Raw genomic sequence first — 20,016 nt, 5'->3', positions numbered from 1 at the left:
TGAGCTTTGTGGAATGTTGCAGCAGTTCGGGATATTGGCAGGGGAGTGATGTTAGACAGGACAGGTAGCCATGGTGTTGGAGTCGACTTAAGGGTTCCCATGATGCACCCCATCACTGTATTTAGCTGGGTAGCCATGAATCGTGTGTGGCTGCATCTGCTCCATACCAATGCACAATATTCAGCTACTGAATATACAAGTGTTATTGCAGATGTTGGCAACACTGATGCTGATGCAACCCAGGTTGTACATGCTAGTTTCTGGATTATGTTGGCTCTCGTTTTTATCTTTGCAGCTATCTTCTCAAGATGACTATGGAAGGAGAGGGTGCAGTCGAGTTTCACTCCAAGATATGTTAGAGTGTAATCGCATAGAGTGGAAGATGGCACCTTTACGGGGCCCACTCTGTTAAGTGAGAATTCACAACGAATGTCATCAACTTGGCGACCGAACATCGTTCAGTGATCTCCCAGTTATCAGAGCAGCAAGTAAACACTAAAATGTTTTATTTGTTTCTCCTCACTGAGCACTAGTCAAGTGCATGAGGTGTATTTTTTGGAAATACTTGCTATGAATACCAGAGCCTTTGAAAACTTTGTCAACATTCTAGACGAATTTATAAAACTCCACAGGCTTCCCAACAAAGATGCTGTACTCCACCAGGAGTAGAATGAGCCACCAGGAATAGGATTCCTGCAGAGTTTATAAGTTCTTCAGACACAAGAGATATACAAATAAAAAAGATAAACAAGAAAACAGGTGAAACGAGAAAAATCAAATTAAAAGAAGAGAAGCCACAGGAGCTAATGAGGGATTGAGGCTGGTGAGTCCAATGAAGTAAAAAACCAAACAAACAAAAAAACCCATTATAGTTAGTTCAAGTCAAAAATAAAAGGAAAATTTCAGGTGAAAAATCAGGGGATTGTTGCATTTCTGCTGTGGTACAGTTGAACCAGATGACTGAAAGCACTATGGTTTATCAGTGTTTCAAGGAGAGCCAGGCACATGTCCATCCTGCTATCAGCTGATAAGCAGGCTTTAACTATGAGTTTCCTGGCAGCCACACACAGGAATAAGAAATCCAAGAGTACTAATCTGTCATAATAATTACTCTAATTATTAAGAAATGGAAGTCAACAACAGTACCCTCTATCCCAGAGCATTTATGATGTGCCATTTGATGGAGATGCTTAGTGATGGTCATCACTGATAAAATCACATGGAAAATGGGAACAATTCGTTGATTATTATTAGCAGTACAAGCCAATTAATATCAGAAGCTCAGAGCACAAGCAAGGGGGAAAAGACAATGTGGTTAAGTAGAACTAGCATTACTAGCAGCTGACTAATAATTTTGTTCACAAAAAGTATCCAGAAGTCTGAGTTGGCTGTCTTTTCTAGTTACTATTTGACTTACTTAGATTATATGTATTTATATATTACTTACCATAGCAAGCTATGGAAAAACAACCTAAATGGAGTTACTATAAGGTGAGTGCAAAGCTGGTTGGAAAATCATTCCCAGAGAGTAGTTATCAGTGGTTCACAGCCAAACTGGAAGGGCATATCAAGTAGGGTCCTGCTCAGTTCAGTATCTTCATCAGTGATTTAGATAATGGCATAGAGTACACTTATAAAGTTTGCAGATGATGCCAAGCTGGGAGGGACTGTTTCGGAGGAGAGGATTAAAATGATCTGGACAAATTGGAGAAATGGTCTGAAGTAAATAGGATGAAATTCAATCAGGACAAATGCAAAGTACTCCAGATTTGAGGGCTGGAACACACCCTAATTTCATGTGTCACTTTTTACACCACCTCTGAAAAGTTCTCCAGGCCCAGTAATGTACATTTGAGATTGACGGTTTATATGGAACGCCTCAGTCTGGGAAAACCAGTCTTCTCTAGAAGTTGGCTGAAGGAGCAACTACCAGGGCAAACTAGTGATTTCATCAACAAACTACTGCAACTACTGGGCAAACCTAGCCCAGCAGAGCAGGAACATTCTCTTTCCCCTCCTTATCCTTGGAGGGGACTGCAATGATGCTCAGATAGCAAAGAAGAGATCTACAACAGGAATGGAGCTATGATATGCAGGTTGCCAGAATCATCTTCTCTATCTATGTGAGCAGCCATACTGTTTCTTGCCTGGGGGAGCCTTAAACAGAAATTCCGGTGGACAGAGTAGATTATGGATAGGACTGCAAAATTAAGCTTCAGTAGTTGTACAAACAATATCATTTCTAAATTGTTTTCTATACTTACCTCCTCCACATTACAATCCTATTCTGAGTACGTCTGCACAATCATTCTTCCAGCTAGTGGTCTCCAAAACATTTCTGACTCTTAAACTCGTGTTAATTCACTGAGCATGCATACTATTTTTAACTTCATTGCAACAAATTTCCTGGTCCCCAGCATTCTAGATTTGCCCATCAATGGGTTAATAATATATATGTCTACAGAGACAAGTGGCCAGATCACCACTGAGTTGGTGTACACTGGTGACGCATCATTGAAGCCAATGAATATCTGGCCCAAGATATGCTGTCAATGGCAAAATTCCTTGTGAAATAAATGAAAACCCCTGCAAAAACTCTTTTCTCTCTTATGGACAGTATATTGTACTGTAGCCTCATTTGGGTCACTGGAACCTAAATTGTTGGCCCCCTGCCAATCTCTTTGCCTATTGTGTGGAGATGCATATTTTGAATCTTATCACTGAAGTGGTTATGGCACAGATTTTCTGTGTTAGGAACTGATCTGTAGTTCAGGAGGATAGTGTACCAAATACTGAATGGAAAGTTTACCACACTGACTCCTATGGAAAAGTTGCAGATGCACGTCTACAAAAAACACAAACAACTGAAGTACACAGTTAAATACTTACTTTGCTTTGTATGGTGATTCAGAGGTGGCATTTTTTGCTTCCATTAAACTTTCATATTCTTTAGCCCTGAGGGAAAAATATTAATCAACATTGATTATTCTTTAATTATTCAGTGTTTGAAAAGCAATTAGATAATTCTAATATGTGACTTATTCAACTTCATGACACTCTACAAGCCACTGGGCATTTCTGAAAATCAATTTTATTGTAAGCCTTTTTTGTCTTTTCATCAGCCATATTTGTTCCTAAAGAACAGCCAGTGACTTGATATGATTATTGTCACTACTTTAACTTCACCTGTTGTGTATTAAAGATATTTTAAGCTGACTTTCAAAATCATAACAAATGCAATACAAAACAATGGTGAGAGAAATATTTTTATCCCAAAAATGTCATTGCAGATGAAAACATTACTAATTTTGACATGTCTAATGGATCAAGAGACAAATTTATCACAAGCATTGTAATTAACATTCAAATTGTCCATTACATTTGAGGGTCCAATTAAATCTTCTGTGAAATACTAATGACAGTACTATGACAATATATCTCATGAGACATACAACTCTAAAATAAATCTCTCTATGAATGTCTGCTTTACTTTGGGAAATGTAAGCAGGACTCAACAGCGTAAACCTGTTTAGACACTTAAAAGTATTCTTGTTTACATTGGCCACATGCCAAAGTAAAGGAAAATTTGAGACAATACTTCTTTACCACTGCTTAGTGTGGCTCCAGCTGGACTGGGCCAACAGGTGATAAACATCATCAGTTCATCAACCTAAGTCAGGATTCATTGCAGTAATTTATTAACATTTAATATATTTGGTAAAACAAATTTAGACACTATGGTGACGCAGAAAATTTAAATTCTCACTTCTTACAGACAGAGCCCTATTGTGAAAGAAATATCCAACAGAGCAGCTAGAAAATTCAGCTTTGGACCCATTAGGAAAACTCTATATTGACTTCATATTTAGAAAGAAAATGATGGCAGATGCAGAAACTAATGTGGAAAGATAGTGACGTTTGGGTTAGGTAAGGCTGCTGCTCAGGACTGTTGAGTTCTATTCCTAGCTCTGCAGCTGACTCAATCTCTGACATAGGACAAGTCATTCAGATTTTCAGAAAGGAAAATCCAGCCACTTTTTTAGGTGTCCAAATGGGCAATGAGTTATTTTGAACATAAGAACTGCACACTGGATCAGACCAGTGATCAGATCTGTAATCCTTCTCCGACAGTGGTCATCGTAAATTGCTTTAGAGGAAGGTGCTGAAACCCCACAGTAGGCAAATATAGGATAATCTTCCCCCCAGTAAGATGTCATCCTCAGGGCCGGCACTTCCATTTAGGCGACCTAGGTGATTGCCTAGGGCACTAGGATTTGGGAGGGCGGCATTTTGCCACCCTCGGTGGCAATTCAGCGGCAGGGGGTCCTTCCACGCTCTGGGTCTTTGGTGGGAATTCTGCGGCGGGTCCTTCACTCACTCCGGGACCAGCCACCAAAGTACCCCGAAGACCGGGAACCGCGGAAGGACCCCCCTGCTGCAGAATTGCCGCCAATGACTGGGAGCGTGGAAGGACCTCCGCCTAGGGCGTCAAAAACCCTGGCGCCGCTCCTGGTCATCCTAATTGCTAATAGTCATTCTTTGCTTTAAGCCTGAAGAATGAGGTTTTATGTTCCCTTCAAAACTCTTTTAGGATTAACTACTATAACTCTGGATACCCCTATGAATGTCCTTGATTCATGCTAAAATACTTGGCTTCAATGACAGTCAGTAGCAATGAGTTTCACAGTCTAATTCCATATTGAGTGAAAAGTATTTCCTTTTGATCAGTTACAAATTGCTATCTTTCGATTTTATTGTATGTCCCTTTGTTCTTGTGTTATGAGACAGGGAGAACAGACATTCACAATCTACCTTCTCCATATTATTCATCATTCTATATACTTTTATCATGTCCCCTTCTTTGTAAAGCAAATAATCCTAATCTTTTCCATTTCTCTTCATATGACATCTTTTTCATGCCCCAATCATTCTCATCACCTTCTCTGAACTGCCACCATCACCCATCAATTATATGATTTTCTTTTTGCAATGTGACCACCAGTGCAGCATATAGGGTACCAGATGAGGGCATATCATTGATATGATTGTAATATTTTCCATATTATTCTCCGTTCCAATCCTTTCGGATCTTAACATTTCCTTTGCTTTTTTGACTGTATCTGCACAACGAGCAGAGGTCTTCATTGAAGTGTCAGTAATGCCTATGTCTCTTTCTTGAGTAGACCTAGCTAATTTAGAACTCTGTAAAGGTATATGAATAGTTCATTTTTTCCCTCCAGTGAGCACTACTTTGCATTTATCTACCGTGAACTTCATTTGTCCATTCACTTTGCTTAGTTAAGTACCTCTGAAGTTCTTCACAGTCTTCCCTGGACTTGACTAACCTAAACCACTTAGGGCAGTGGTTCTCAAACTAGGGCCATCGCTTGTTCAGGGAAAGCCCCTGGCGGGCTGGGCTGGTTTGTTTACCTGCCGCATCCACAGGTTTGGCCGATCACGGCTCCCACTGGCTGCGGTTTGCTGCTTCAGGCCAATGAGGGCTGCAGGAAGGGCAGCCAGCATGTCTCTCAGCCCGCGCCACTTCCTGCAGCCGCCATTGGCTGGGAGCAGCGACCCGTGGCCAGTGGGAGCCGCGACTGGTCAAACCTGCGGACGCGGCAGGTAAACAAACCGTCCCAGTCCACCACAGCTTTCCCTGAACAAGCGGTGGCCCCAGTTTGAGAACCACTGGCTTGGGGTACGTCTACACAACAAAAAAAGACCTGCCGCAGTGAGTCTCGGTGGTCAGGTCAACTAACTTGGGCTCACAGGGCTCACATTGCAGGGCAAAAAATAGCAGTGTAGTTGCTCGGGCTCAGACTCTGAAACCCGATGATGGGGAGGGTCTCAGAGCCTGGGCTCCAGCGCAAGCATCTACATTACAGTTTTTAGCCTCGCAAACTTGAGTCAATTGATATTGGCTCTGAGACTCAGTGCCATGGTTTTTTAATTGTAGTGTAGATGTATCATTTACGTCACCTAAAAGGTTTTCTACCTCGTTATTCACCTCCTCCTTTCCAGGTCATTAATAAATATATTAAACGTAACTGAACCTAGTAAGAAACCTTGAGGCATCCCACTATTAACCTTTTTCCACGATGAAAACTGACCATTTATTCTCACTTTTTGTTTCCTGTTTGTTGTCCAGTACAAAGGCATTCTAAGAGTATGGCCCAGAAAAGTAAACCAAAAATTATTCACCTAAAATACGTCCTACAACAATTTTTTGTGAAAGGAAGGTTTTAAACAAATTGTAAATGAGAAATCACAAAACATATTCTTTTGTTGGTTTCTTCAGGTGTATTGTCAGAGTTTATTATTTAGTTCTCACTAACAATCAATCTGACATGCAGACACTGAAGCATTCTTTTGATAGTATCACATCCATATTAAACTGGGATAATTTACCTAGATATATATCAACTGTTATTATAGCATCAGTTTAATGGCTTAGGGTTATAAATATTATTAATAGACCAACAAAACTTTTACACAGAACTAATAACCCATTGATCACAATTTGTCCTTTCATTCACCTTTGCTCTTAGTTGCTTTCATAGTCTGATTTAAGATCTAGCATCTCATGAAAGCAACACAAACCTATTTTAGTGCAGTTACTAGCTTCAGCTCAAATTTAAAATCTTACAATTTTCTAACAACTGAAATACATTCATAATTTCCAAGTTTACAAACGTTGGGGGAGTTTCCCATGACCATTATGAAATAACGTATATAGATAACTCAACTGAAGACTTCCTGGGAAATTCTAAATGAATTATTACTGTTCCATGCTCCTTACTTCCCACCCAGTCCCCCTTCCTCCTTAAATTAGTTAATAAGGTCTCTAAATCTACAGTCCAGATAAGTTCTGAGTTGGTTTTGAATAGTGACTCCCAACTGTTTGGTGGTCTTAGAATTGGATTATTGTTTGACAGAAATGTGCTAGACATCACATAACTCATTTCATACAATATTTCACAACACTGAGACTCCTGCTTTAATTATCTAGTTTAATAAAGCCCTATTTTGTGTTCTGAATATGGGAAACCCTTCTCCCCCAGACCAACAATGAGATTTCATGAGAGCATCCAGGCAGTGTTTACCAATATTACAGTGACTTATTAAGGTGCCAACTGGTAAGCCTAAAAGTAAAGCAATATTTGCCTAGTTAAAATTAATTTGCCAAATGGAGTATATGCAAAGTATTTTACTAAGGCTTTGTTTTTGCTTTATATTTTATAGGACAATCTTTGTTTTGTTATGCTACTGGACTGAACCACACATTATATTTTTGCTGAGCTTCTTATGGCTACATTTAAGAATTTATAGTTAAATGTTCAATACTAACTCACAATTATCTTTTCTTTTCAGGGTTAATGACCTAAAATAACAGAAAATTATCTGGCTACTCCTTGAAACTAAAATATTAATTATCTTGCTTTTCATATTTTTCTAGATTTTGAAGCTTTCAGTGCACATTTCAATTTCCTATTAAATGAAATCTGTAAAATAATACATTACTATTAGTAATGTAATTATAAATAAATTTTTTAAAATATGCTGACTCATGTAACACAATAGAATTCAAGATGTACTGACAGAATATTTCAGTTATTGATGCCAACAACAAACAATAGGCTTGATCCTGTTTTCCTTACTTCAGCAAATTTTTCAGTAAATTCACTGGAACTTTTACTTGAGTAAAGAATGTATGATTGGACTCAGTGAGTACAGTAAATCAGCAATATGAACTTCCTACCCGTAGTAATCAGAAACTCTGAAGGAAAGTAGACACTGTACTTTCAATACATGCATCTTGTAAAACAGTAAACTCTAATTTGGTGATGCAATGACAAAAAATCTATCACATAAAAGAACAAAAGGGGAAGGAAAGAACTTGAAGCAACAAGATGATAAAAGACAGAATAAGTGTATCTATGAAGATTTAAGTTACCATTATTGCATCGTAGCAATGTTAATGAACTATTATTTTATTTGAACGATTGTTTTAATAAATCTATTCAAATAACTCATAAGAAAAAAATATGTTAATGAATGCTTAGACTTTTTTTAAAGGTAAATGCAAGGATTGTTTTAAAAAGGAAATCCACATTATGATATTCTATTGAAGTTGTGCTAACCTCAGTTGGAGACATTTCAGCTATAAGACAGACACCACAGTTCATGATATAATGATGCCCTGCATATCATTCTGATCTTCAGATGTCACTTTTTAGGCTAATGACAAACTACAGGTCTGACAACTCACTTTCCATTTTAAGATATTTCTAACTTTTTCTTGTTGTGACAGGCAACAAAATTGATTAAACCCAGCCACGGGATTTGACACTACAGCAGGAAGGCTTCTATTTGTTGATTACTATTGATTTTCTTTGATACTTCATTTAAAAATCAATAGCTAAGAAGAAAAATAGGCATGGTTTACACATACTTAAACATACTATTGTATTCTGGAAGAGGCTACAGTTTTGGCAGGGCACTGGCATCCAATTATGAGAAAAGCTCTTAACAGGTGAAAGCAAGGGCTCCAGATCGATATTCAGTTTTCTTTCTCAATCAGAGAAAGTGGCTATAAATTAGGCTCATCAGTGTTATTTTCAAGACATTTCTGAAGCAAATAACTTCATACTTTTTTTCAGTGTTCAATAGCATTCCTGCTAAAGGACAAAAGATTAAGTTTAGGGAAAAGCTAAAAGAATATTAGCATTACCTGGAGTTCATCCGGGCCTTAAGCTTCTTTGCCTTCTTTTTAGATTTTTGCTTTTCCTCTCCATCTTTTAAAGGTTCTATTGGAACAGAGCTTTCAATCACAATATCAACAATGTACTTCTTCAATGACAGGTGCTCCTGCAGAAGACATTGAAATAATATTTTAAAATAATGGTATTTCATTTTTATAGCATGTGAGGAAACTAAGATTCTGCATCAAAAGAACATCAATGATGAATATTTAACAAAAGGCTGAGAAAATGAAGAAATAAATGTTGATGTATAAACTTTTGTTTATATCTTTTCAATGTCACCTGTCCTTTTATAAACCAGTAATATGTCTGAATATTTCTGGCAACGCTTTCTGATAATTACAAACCCAAGACACACAGACATACCGTTTGGTCAGATCAAACTCAATGAACAAGTAAACATTAGCTCAAGAAATTAAGTTAAAAGCAAACAAAACACACAGTGCTTAATTAAAATGACAAGAAAAATACAAAGCCATATATGATGTTGATGCTGCAAACACTTACAGCACTGACTTACTCAGTTGCAATTATTATACTATCTTCAACAGGACCTCACACACTTATTAAGCACATGCTTTGGTGTTTACATGATCAGGGCTATATTCAGCAAAACTAGAATTTTTCTTTCTTTCTTTCTTGCTAACTAATAACGGTAACGGGACATTTAATTCATGAACGTTTCTATGAACCACTAGAAGAGAAGTCTGTTTTAAATTTCTTATAGCAACTTGTGAAGACTGGTTATACCAGTGTTTCCCAAACTTAGGACGCCGCTTGTGTAGGGAAAGCCCCTGGTGGGCCGGGCCAGTTTGTTTACCTGCCGTGTCCGCAGGTTCGGCCGATTGCGGCTCCCACTGGCTGTGGTTCACTGCTGCAGGCCAATGGGAGCTGCTGGAAGCGGCGCAAGCCGAGGGACGTACTGGCCGCTGCTTCCATTGGCCTGGAGCTGTGAACCGTGGACAGTGGGAGCCGCAGTCAGCCGAACCTGTGGATGCGGTAGGTAAACAAACCAGCCCGGCCCGGCGCACCAGGGGATTTCCCTGCACAAGCGGCATCCCAAGTTTGGGAAACACTGGGTTATACCATTCTCAATTAACCAAAAATGTTATTTAATTACTTTATTTTGGGTGGAAAGCCAATAATGACACAGCAAAAAAACAAAATAAAGCAATAAAATATGTTGGTCTCAGCAAAATCTTATCCACTAAGAAAACACCCATAAAGCATCTGTTATCAATATATGTCAATATATCACTAAAATAAATAATGGGTAATTTTGTAACCAATAAAAGATATTAATAAGTGGGATTGTTCAGTAGTTAAGACTGCCCAGGGATCGCAGTGGTGCAAGCACTGCTAACTGTATTCCACAGGTCACACTGCCAGTGGGGTACAGCTGTCTCTTCTCCAGCAGGAATGAATGATCTCTTAGTGTATTTAACCACTCAGAACCTGGTTAATTCAGCCTAGGGTTTTCTTCTCTTCTCAATGTCACCTTTCCTTGGTCATCTTCTTTCTGAATTTGATGTGTCAAAAACTGAGTTTCTTCTCACCTCACCCTTTCCAAGAAATGTTAACCCATCTGCAAATTTTCCCAAGCCTTCTGTCCATTTTGGAGTAATCTATAAAATCTCTTTTATGTTGTCTTCCATGGAAGATTTTCTTTTTGATATCTATTCTTTCTCTCCAACCTCATCTCTTTCTATTGTCTAGTTTTTCCCCTTCATTTGCCTGATACTTGATTTCTTTTTGTCCCAACTTGTGTGTTCACAGTCAGTAGCAGATCCTTCTCCATGCTGTTCCCCTCTTGCTTAATTGACCCTCTTCATAGCCCATCTCAATATGTATCTTTTCTCCCAGGCCAACTACTCCTAACTCTTTCTCTAACAAAACAAATAAATCCTATTCCCTGGATTTCTAAGTTTTCCCAATGCTCAATCATGCACTCTAACACTTAACTATTGAACCCCAGACCACTCTTGCTCTATCATGTGTACATAATTCTAAGATAATCTAAAGACTTACTTGTATTTTTATGTCTAAACTATTGCTGGCTGGGAAACATCTTATATTTGAGTATAAACATCAAATATTCAAGAAAAAAGTTTGGAAGGGATATAAACACTTCAGGACATAAGCCAATTACTAACTGATGGGGATTACAGAGAAATTTTCCTTAGGAGCAAGTTATTCCATTAGGCTCTGATCCAGTGAAGTAAATGGGAGTTCTTCCTTTGACTTCAATGGGCTTTGGATTGGGCTCTGTCTATCTGCAGGGTTTTCTTGCACTTTCTTTGCAAGCATCTTGCATTGGCCACTGTCAGAGAGAATACTGAGTCAGATGGACCAGTGGTGTGATCTGATATTTCAATTCTTATGGCCCCACATTAAAATAAGTTTTACTATATTTATTTCATGATTGCATATTCAATGGAGTTAGTATTTTCAATTAAATTTGTGGCATTTTTTTTAACTGAATGCCTTTTAAAATTTTTTATAAATGCACATACTTAAAACATTTGTTTGAAAAAAAAATAAAGTGCAAATACAGAAAGTGAACTACATATCAGAACAAGTCCAGTGAGAAAAACTAAAAAAAACCGAAGAACATTTTTCTACACAACATTTAATAAAATTAATCCCAACTCCAATATTTTTGGTGCTGTGAGGGAGAGCAAAATTACTCCAAAAAGGTTAACTTATAATAAAAAAAATAACAGCCTTTAAAGTGCCTCAAAAACATACCCTATAAATATAAAGGGGCCAATTATGGCTTTTGCCACAAACTCCAGTTATGGGGGTTGTGTAGTTACACTGCTCCAGGAGCTGACCTGAAGCAGATTCTGAGTCACCATCTGCCTCACGGTTCTCCCTGCATCAGAAGAGACATATGCTGTGCCAGTCCTAGAGCTGGTACAGTAAATGTCCTCAGTGCACTGACTGGCATGTTGAAAGGTGGCACCAAGGTATGGGTGGTGGGTGGAGGGGAGTAACAGTGTACCTTATGCTATTTACCACCATTTGCATGTGCATAGGAGAGATCTCAATCTGAAAAATATTTCATAACATTTCTACAGTTCCTGTTAACCCACGTTTAATTCAACACTTCACATCATCATTGGCGGCTATGGATAAAAGATGTACGGTATTTCCTTCTTTCCCCCAACTTTGTGATTTTTTATGTACATAAAATCTAGTTTAGTCCATTTTAGAGTTTTTGTGGCTCCATCTGAGTCCAGTTGCATTTATGGGGTTCAAATCTTTGTTGTGTTCTAACCTATGTACTTTTCTCCAGCAGCAAAAAGGATCCAGAAATGAAACTGAACCAACCACTGGAGAATTAATAGTTCTGGCAGGGAGGGAACATAAGAGTATGTGTATCCAGGAAAAAGGGGGTGGGTAATTATTTTGTCCAACAATTTATAAAAACTGATACCAATGCAGATATGATCTCATTGAAGCTGATCTCATTTCTTCTTCTCTGAATTAACTTTTCTGGCCACATAAGACCAAAGCTCTGGCCTACCAACATAATTCACTGTATTAAATGAAATAATTCATGCTACAGTTTAAGATTTCAACACTTTATCACATTATTCTAAACTTTGTTATATTCATTTAAATACATGTGAGAAAATATTCACCATTTACAGTGTTACAATTTATTGAAAGGAATGTAATTTGTCTTTCATACTCAAATTTGCATTTCTGTGAAATAACATCAGTCACCTTGTAAGCTAGTTTTCCTCCTAAGAGCAGCCTCATTGTAAGATAGCTCAGTTTTTATCAAATGTCATGCATGAAAAGTAAATATCATCATAACACATATTTTACTTAAAATAAACATTTTGCTTTTTTTGCTTTTTTTATTGTTATTAAAGAAATCCACACAATCCAGAAGGTTCTTTTAATTGCTGTACAGAACATCTCATGAATAGTAAAAGCAGCAAAGAATCCTGTGGCACCTTATAGACTAACAGACATTTTGGAGCATGAGCTTTCGTGGGTGAATACCCACTTCCTCAGATGCACTTTACAGATCCAGACTAACACGGCTACCCCTCTGATACTTGACCTCATGAATAGTGTGGTCCAGGGCATGGGAATAATAAGCTGAGCACAGCAGTTCTATTGCAGGTGTTCTCAGTTTTGTAAGAATTGCCCATTGAGCACCGAAAGCTCTCTTTGAAAACCATAGTGTGCACATACATACGATTCGCCACCTTCAAAAGGACATGTGGAAATCAATAAAAATTCAGACTGGATTTTCATGCATTAAGAAGGAAACCCCATCACACAGACACTTTGTCATTTATAAATACAACCTTTAATTTAAATTTCGATTGCTGAATAACGCCATCTGAGATAATACCTTCTTTTGATTCTTCCACAATGTCTTTGGGCTTGTCTACATGAGAAAACTGTACTGATTTAACCAAATTGGTTTAAAAACTGATTTAGTTAAATTAGTGCAACGCCCTTGACTGGTCACACTTATTTCAGTTGACAAGTGCCTTAAACTGGTTTATCTTAAATTATAAGGAATTCTGCATTTATCTTGAATATTTAATAAGGTCTTATAGAAAAAAATAGTATTTGATCATTTAAATTAAAGTATGCATCATAATGCAGATGCACAAGGGGACCAAATTAAGGTTGTGCAGACAATCATAAACTACCATTTCCTAACTTTCAAAAATTTGGCTTTTGCAACCAAAATGATAATTCTTTTAATGTAATTTTTAAATGTAATTTCCTAGGTGTTTATTTTTTAAAAGAAAAAGGTAAAAACATTCTATTATCAGCAACGTGACCCAATTATTTGTACAATTCTAGATCTACCTCTGTTTCCAAATGTGATTAAAATATAAATTCATACACTCCAGAAGTCACTCAGAAGTATTTTTATTGCAACTAGTAGAAATTCCCATACTGCATTTTACCTGCTTGGGCTGATTAAAGTAATATTTAATTTGAGCTAATCAGTCCAAGGCAAGGAGGAACATGAAATTACCTAGAATCAGTTTCAGTTTCTATACTATTTGTATTATATTTATTAATATAGTAATGCTTCTCTATTTTTTGTTTCTTGTATAATACTATATGCATTTTGAAGGATAAAATAAATGAGAAACTGCTGACTTATTATTAAACCTTGAAAATTATCAGGGTCATAATCAGAAGATGCCCTGTCCTTTTTTAAAATGTCATTAAAAACTGAAATAAAAATAAATAAAATTGAAACTAATAAATAAAAATAATTAGGGGAAAAAACATTCTGTGCCTAATTCTGTAGCAATACAGATAGTATTTTCCAGCAAACAACTGATCATATTTTCTCTTACTCGTTCAGGAAAAATGTATGCCTGTTAAAAACTAAATAAATCTTTGTGATATTTCCTGGAAAAAGGCTGTTTAATTTTTGTAAAACATTACAGTACAATCTAGCCTAGCAAAATCAAAATAAGGCTTGAAGTTTCTATCTTAAATCGTATGTATGCAAAGTGAATGTTAAACCAATATTATGAGTAAGAAATCAAGCACACCAACCTTAGGAAATTCTAAAAGGTAAGTAATGCAATGTTAAGTTGGTCATACTGCTCATCCTGTATATATTATGGTACATACATTTAACAAAATAAAATTTAATATATTTGTTATATATAATTTTCAGTACGTTGTCATTCTTGATTATACAAGCAATAAGATTTCTGCCACTTCCCTACAGTATACTATTCCACTGACTAACAGGTCTCATTATTTGGGCGTTTCCTCTGATACTCAGCTTGAATATTCTTTTGCTAAATTTCACCCCATTAATTTTAGCTATACCCCTGTAAACATCCCTGAAAATGGAAAATTCAGTGGCCTGCAACTCTGCTTCCCTGAGGATGTTCCGACAGAATTCTCCCTCTTGAATCTCAGTTCCCCACCACAAGGGTGGCAAAACTCCTCAAACTCCTGATGACTCTTGGTCCTGAAGGGAAGCAGTAGAAGGGTGGAGCAGGAGTCAGCCCCCAGTGCTGTTTATCAACCTCTCACAACCACTGCCTTTCTAGTCAATTCCTGACTGCTTGTAGTGAAAGGAAAGGTGACTTAAGATCCTTCAGCTTCTGCTAGAGCTCAGAAGGCGTAAGCATCATATACAGGGAGAAGCCAGCCATCAATGTTGAACCAACTCTGTGTGGCCCCAAGTCTCATCAATGCTTCTCTATGGCCCCCATGGCTTGTCGGTGTCAATTTTTTTCATTTTAAGAAAACTAAGGACCTTAACTTGGTATATTACTGTTTTGCCACATTAGACACGGAGACATCCAGTGCCTGGCACATTCTTGGGTGTCTGATTAATAAAATAACAATGAGAATTATAACAATTGCAGAAATGAGAATTATAACAATTTTAGTATGATATCTCAACTTTTAAAACTGTGCGTTAATATATTTTACTATCATAATTTTTTCTAATTACATCATCTCACAAAAGTAACACAATGGCAAGACAATTATATCTTCTGTAATTCATGAGGTTTTAAAAAGTATTTGAAAGATTAAACTTTTCTAACCTATGACTCTACAGGTGTGGGACTGATTCGTGTGTTTATCAGATCTACAATCAATTTACTTGAATCAGTCAAAGTGACAGCAGGAGCAAAATGAAGCTAATTCTCTGCTTTGAAGCAGACACCATATAAAATAAAAGAGCAGGCAATCTTCATTCAGATATAAAACGAGAGTAAACCAGCTATCCTCATGCCACTCAATGACAATTACGAACACTCCATCAGATTTCTGATAGCTGGGAATGATGAATGAGACAAAGCCTTGTATCGCCTTTGCAGGGTCTAATGTCTCTTTCTATAGCTTAATAGATGACTCAAACAGAACTACAGAGTTCAACAAGCTTATTCATTTATCACCTTGTGAGGGCCAAAAAACGTCTTAGCTGTCAATAGCACAACATGGTATGGCTACAAAACATATTGAACAAATGAACTCAAGCACCTTAGCAGAGTATGTTTCTCAGAGTTCTCAACTTTCAATTGTGGCAGTTTGAATTAATATCAAACTTCATCCTTACAGCTCATTAAAATAAGCCTAGAGTAATAACACCTTGTGTCACAAATAACTGTCACTTCTTGAAGGTACAGATCAAAGTGTAGGATTATCACACTGGGCAGATTTAGCACCTTCCAGGTGAGAAGCAAGTACAACTAATAGCTCAGATAGTATTGAATGACAATACTGTGTGAACCCAACAGCAGTAATGTCATACTTATACTGTTCTGAAGCATATTTTCTCTAAGGTCCTGATAAGCTTGTAAAAATATTTGTGTTAAATAATGTAATTTTTAAAGTCCACATAACCCACACTAAATCATACTAAATCTGCAATCCTGAAAACAATTAGGCATGTAACTTTAGTTGTATGAGTATTCCATTGAAGTCAATGGGATGATAGAGAGATATACACAAACACACCCCCGCACACCCCCAATTTACTTGCTAAGTACTGCATAGGGCCCAATCTTTCAAACACCTGTGCTTATCAGCATGTGTGTATATATGTATGTAGGTGTTTGAAAGATTGGGCTCTACACAGTACAGTACTTAACAAGTAAATTGGTCTCATCTTCTTAAAGATTTTACTTTAGCAATTAATATTTACATTATGGAGTCCCACAGTTTGATCTCTAATCAAGACAATACATTGTAATTGTTTGGCATTTTATTTACTTCTTGCCAGAAACACTTCTTTAAGTAAATGTTAGATGTAATCAGACATACTACTTACTTACCTAGCTATATCACATGAGTGTTGTGAGCATTAATACATGTTTTCTACAGCAATGCAACGGTGTAAAGGACTACAGGGATGATTCTGCAACTGAGAGATAATGAGTGCCCCAATATCCTAGTGCATCAATAAATCTCCAGCCCTTTGTAGAATCAAACCAGTATATATTCTATGATTATGTTAAAAATATTTTCAAATGAAATCTTATGCTATTAAGATTGGTGTTCACATCTACTAAACTTTTGATGTCACTACCTGTTTTATAATTTTAATGTGACTGATCTGAACTCTATCTGCACACATTCTCAAAAGTACCAATGCTATCTGGAAACAAAGGCTATAAATAAGTAAAAATAATTACATTTCCCATCCTGAACAAAAGACTAAAACATACTACAAACATTATGGTCAGATTCTGCCATCCTTACACACACTGAGTAGTATCTTATTCTGCAAGTAATCCTATTGAAATCCATCAACTAACAGAGTAAGATACTATTCAATTTTTGTGCAGAATCTGGACCTCATGTAGTATCTAGTATGTACAATGCTATGATATCCAGCCATAAAATATGGAAAAGAGGAGAAATTCTGTGTTAACATACTTAAGGGTTTATCATGTTCTGTTTTACTTTAAATCTGTTCAATCATTTTTTTTTGCTCTATATTCTTTTGTTAGTGTCAGTTCAACAACTCAATAGACTAGAAACACTCCTGTTTCTTTTATACAGTTTTACCAAAGTTGTGGTAGGAATACATGATTTTTAAAAATGTAAGGTATACTGTATCACAAAGTGTCTTCATCTGTATGCCACTACTTTCAGTGCTCTTCAAGATCACATTACATAATAGTTTTGATGTCTGTGCCCTGGGAATAAACAGAAACGCTTCAACATGCTTATTATAATCACTGAATTCTTCATGTATCAGAGGGGTAGCTGTGTTAGTCTGGATCTGTAAAAGCAGCAAAGAATCCGGTGGCACCTTATAGACTAACAGACGTTTTGGAGCATGAGCTTTCATGGGTGAATACCCACTTTGTTGGATGCACGTAGTGGAAATTTCCAGGGGCAAGTATATATATGCAAGCAAGAAGTAAGCTAGAGATAAGGACGTTAGTTCAATCAGGGAGGATGAGGCCCTGTTCTAGCAGTTGAGGTGTGAAAATCAAGGGAGGAGAAACTGGTTTTGCAGTTGGCAAGCCATTCACAGTCTTTGTTTAATCCTGAGCTGATGGTGTCAAATTTGCAGATGAACTGAAGCTCAGCAGTTTCTCTTTGAAGTCTGGTCCTGAAGTTTTTTTGCTGCAGTATGGCCACCTTAAGATCTGCTATTGTGTAGCCAGGGAGGTTGAAGTGTTCCCCTACAGGTTTTTGTATATTGCGTTCCTAATAACTGATTTGTATCCATTGATCCTTTTCCATAGAGACTGTCCAGTTTGGCTAATGTACGTAGCAGAGGGGCACTGCTGGTATATGATGGCGTATATTACATTGGTGGACGTGCATGTGAATGAACCTGTGATGGTGTGGCTGATCTGGTTAGGTCCTGTGATGGTGTCACTGGTGTAGATATGTGGGCAGAGTTGGCATCGAGGTTTGTTGCATGGATTGGTTCCTGAGCTAGAGTTACTGTAGTGCGGTGTGCAGTTACTGGTGAGAATATGCTTCAGGTTGGCAGGTTGTCTGTGGGCGAGGACTGGCCTGCCACCCAAGGCCTGTGAAAGTGTGGGATCATTGTCCAGGATGGGTTGTAGATCCCTGATGATGCGTTGGAGAGGTTTTAGCTTTGCTGAATTCTTCATAAGAAGGAAATGATGAAAGTTTCCCTCACTTTCAGTCCTCTGGCCATTTTGGAAAAACAATCACTCACAAACAGCTGACAAAAATCACAGATTTTCACAAGAAGAAAAATCATAGATTCATAGATTCTAGGGTCAGAAAGGACCAATGTGATCATCTAGTCCGACCCCCTGCACAAAGCAGGCCACAGAACCCTACCCATTCACTTCTATAACAAACCCCTAACCGATGCCTGAGTAACTGAAGTCTTCAAATTGTGGTCTGAAGACCTCAAGCTGCAGAGAATCCACCAGCAAGTGACCCATGCCCCACACTGCAGGGGAAGGCGAAAAACCTCCAGGGCCTCTGCCAATCTGCCCTGGAGGAAAATTCCTTCCCGACCCCAAATATGGCGATCAGCTAAACCCTGAGCATGTGGGCAAGACTCACCAGCCAGTACAAATCAAGAGATTTTAGTGAAATTAAACACCGTTTTTCAAAATTAATCTGTTTTAAAACCTCTGGGCTTGAGCCTGACTTCCTTACTTTGGCAACACTCAGTAAAGTAGATGGGCTGAACAAGTGACATAGCTTGAGTGAGAAGTTGAGGACTGGTCTTATAATGGGAGAGGAAGATAGTTTTAAAACGTTAGATCTGAGTTTTTTTTGAACACACACACACACACACACACACACACACACACACACACACACACACTACTACCTTTTTCATTTAAACACATTTAAAAAATATTAGTAAGCTTGGTATTTTGCCTTTTTAGGTATGTACTTACATAATTTTGCAATTTACACATTTAGCAATTTTGTAATTGTATTTGAGGTATTGTATTTTCATGTTTTAATTATCTAGGTCTTAAGTTGCAAGGTTTAGATTTATCTGTTCGATTTTGTTGTGGCACTCTTTTCAGTAATTTTCTTTTCTTTTCTTTCTTTCTTTTTTTTTTTAATAGCTCTGAGTACAAGTTATCTTCCCTCTTAGATTCTGAAGGTGTACAGAGGTGTCTACAAAAGGGATTTTGCACAGAATTTTCCACTAATATCAACCCTGATTCAGCAAAAGCTTTGGAAGCCACTGAACATCTGTCTACACTAGGGCTCCACTGGGGATTTGTTTTGCAAAATTCCCTATGGCAGACAATATCTACAAAGGTAGGCACTAACTTCACATAAGGATCCAAAACCCATCATCACCACCAGGGCCGGCTCTAGCAATTTCGCCACCCCAAGCATGGCGGCACGCTGCAGGGGGTGCTGTGCCACTCGCTGGTCCTGCAGCTCTGGTGGACCTCGCGCAGGCTTCCCTGCAGGGGGTCCGGTGGTCCCGCGGCTCCGGTAGACCTCCCGCAGGCATGCCTGTGGATGCTCCACCGGAGCCGTGGGACCAGTGGCCCCTCTGCAGGCACGCCTGCAGTAGTTCCACCGGAGCCCACTGCCGCCCTCCCAGCAACCGGCGGAGCGCCCCCTGCGGCATGCCGCCCCAAGCACGCGCTTGGCGCGCTGTGGCCTGGAGCCGGCCCTGATCACCACTAACCCCTTTGTCCCACCCTTCCAAACGAAGGAAGGAAGAAAATAAAAGCATAAGGGACAAGGTGATGATAAAGAAATCTATATAAATCTAAATGGAGACTAAATTGGTGTAACTTTTTTTTCAGCC

At 38.0% G+C, this 20,016-nt stretch overlaps 1 protein-coding gene across 7 annotated transcripts in view; it reads right to left on the bottom strand.

Moving 5' to 3' along the window:
• The window catches only part of SCAPER (S-phase cyclin A associated protein in the ER), a 357,501-nt gene that overhangs the window by 185,770 nt on the left and 151,715 nt on the right, over positions 1–20,016 (bottom strand). For all 7 annotated transcript variants that reach the window (XM_050966970.1, XM_050966969.1, XM_050966973.1 and 4 more), the window contains 2 exons: positions 8,732–8,868; positions 2,890–2,955 (listed from right to left, as the gene is read on the bottom strand). In XM_050966970.1, coding sequence (XP_050822927.1) covers positions 2,890–2,955; positions 8,732–8,868 — 203 coding nt within the window. The remainder of the gene's footprint in view (positions 1–2,889; positions 2,956–8,731; positions 8,869–20,016) is intronic.

Source organism: Gopherus flavomarginatus, chromosome 9 (assembly GCF_025201925.1).
Source record: "Gopherus flavomarginatus isolate rGopFla2 chromosome 9, rGopFla2.mat.asm, whole genome shotgun sequence".
Lineage (NCBI taxonomy): Eukaryota > Metazoa > Chordata > Testudines > Testudinidae > Gopherus > Gopherus flavomarginatus.
The sequence above is the reverse complement of the archived record's forward strand: the minus strand, read 5'-3'. Positions and strand labels throughout refer to the sequence as shown.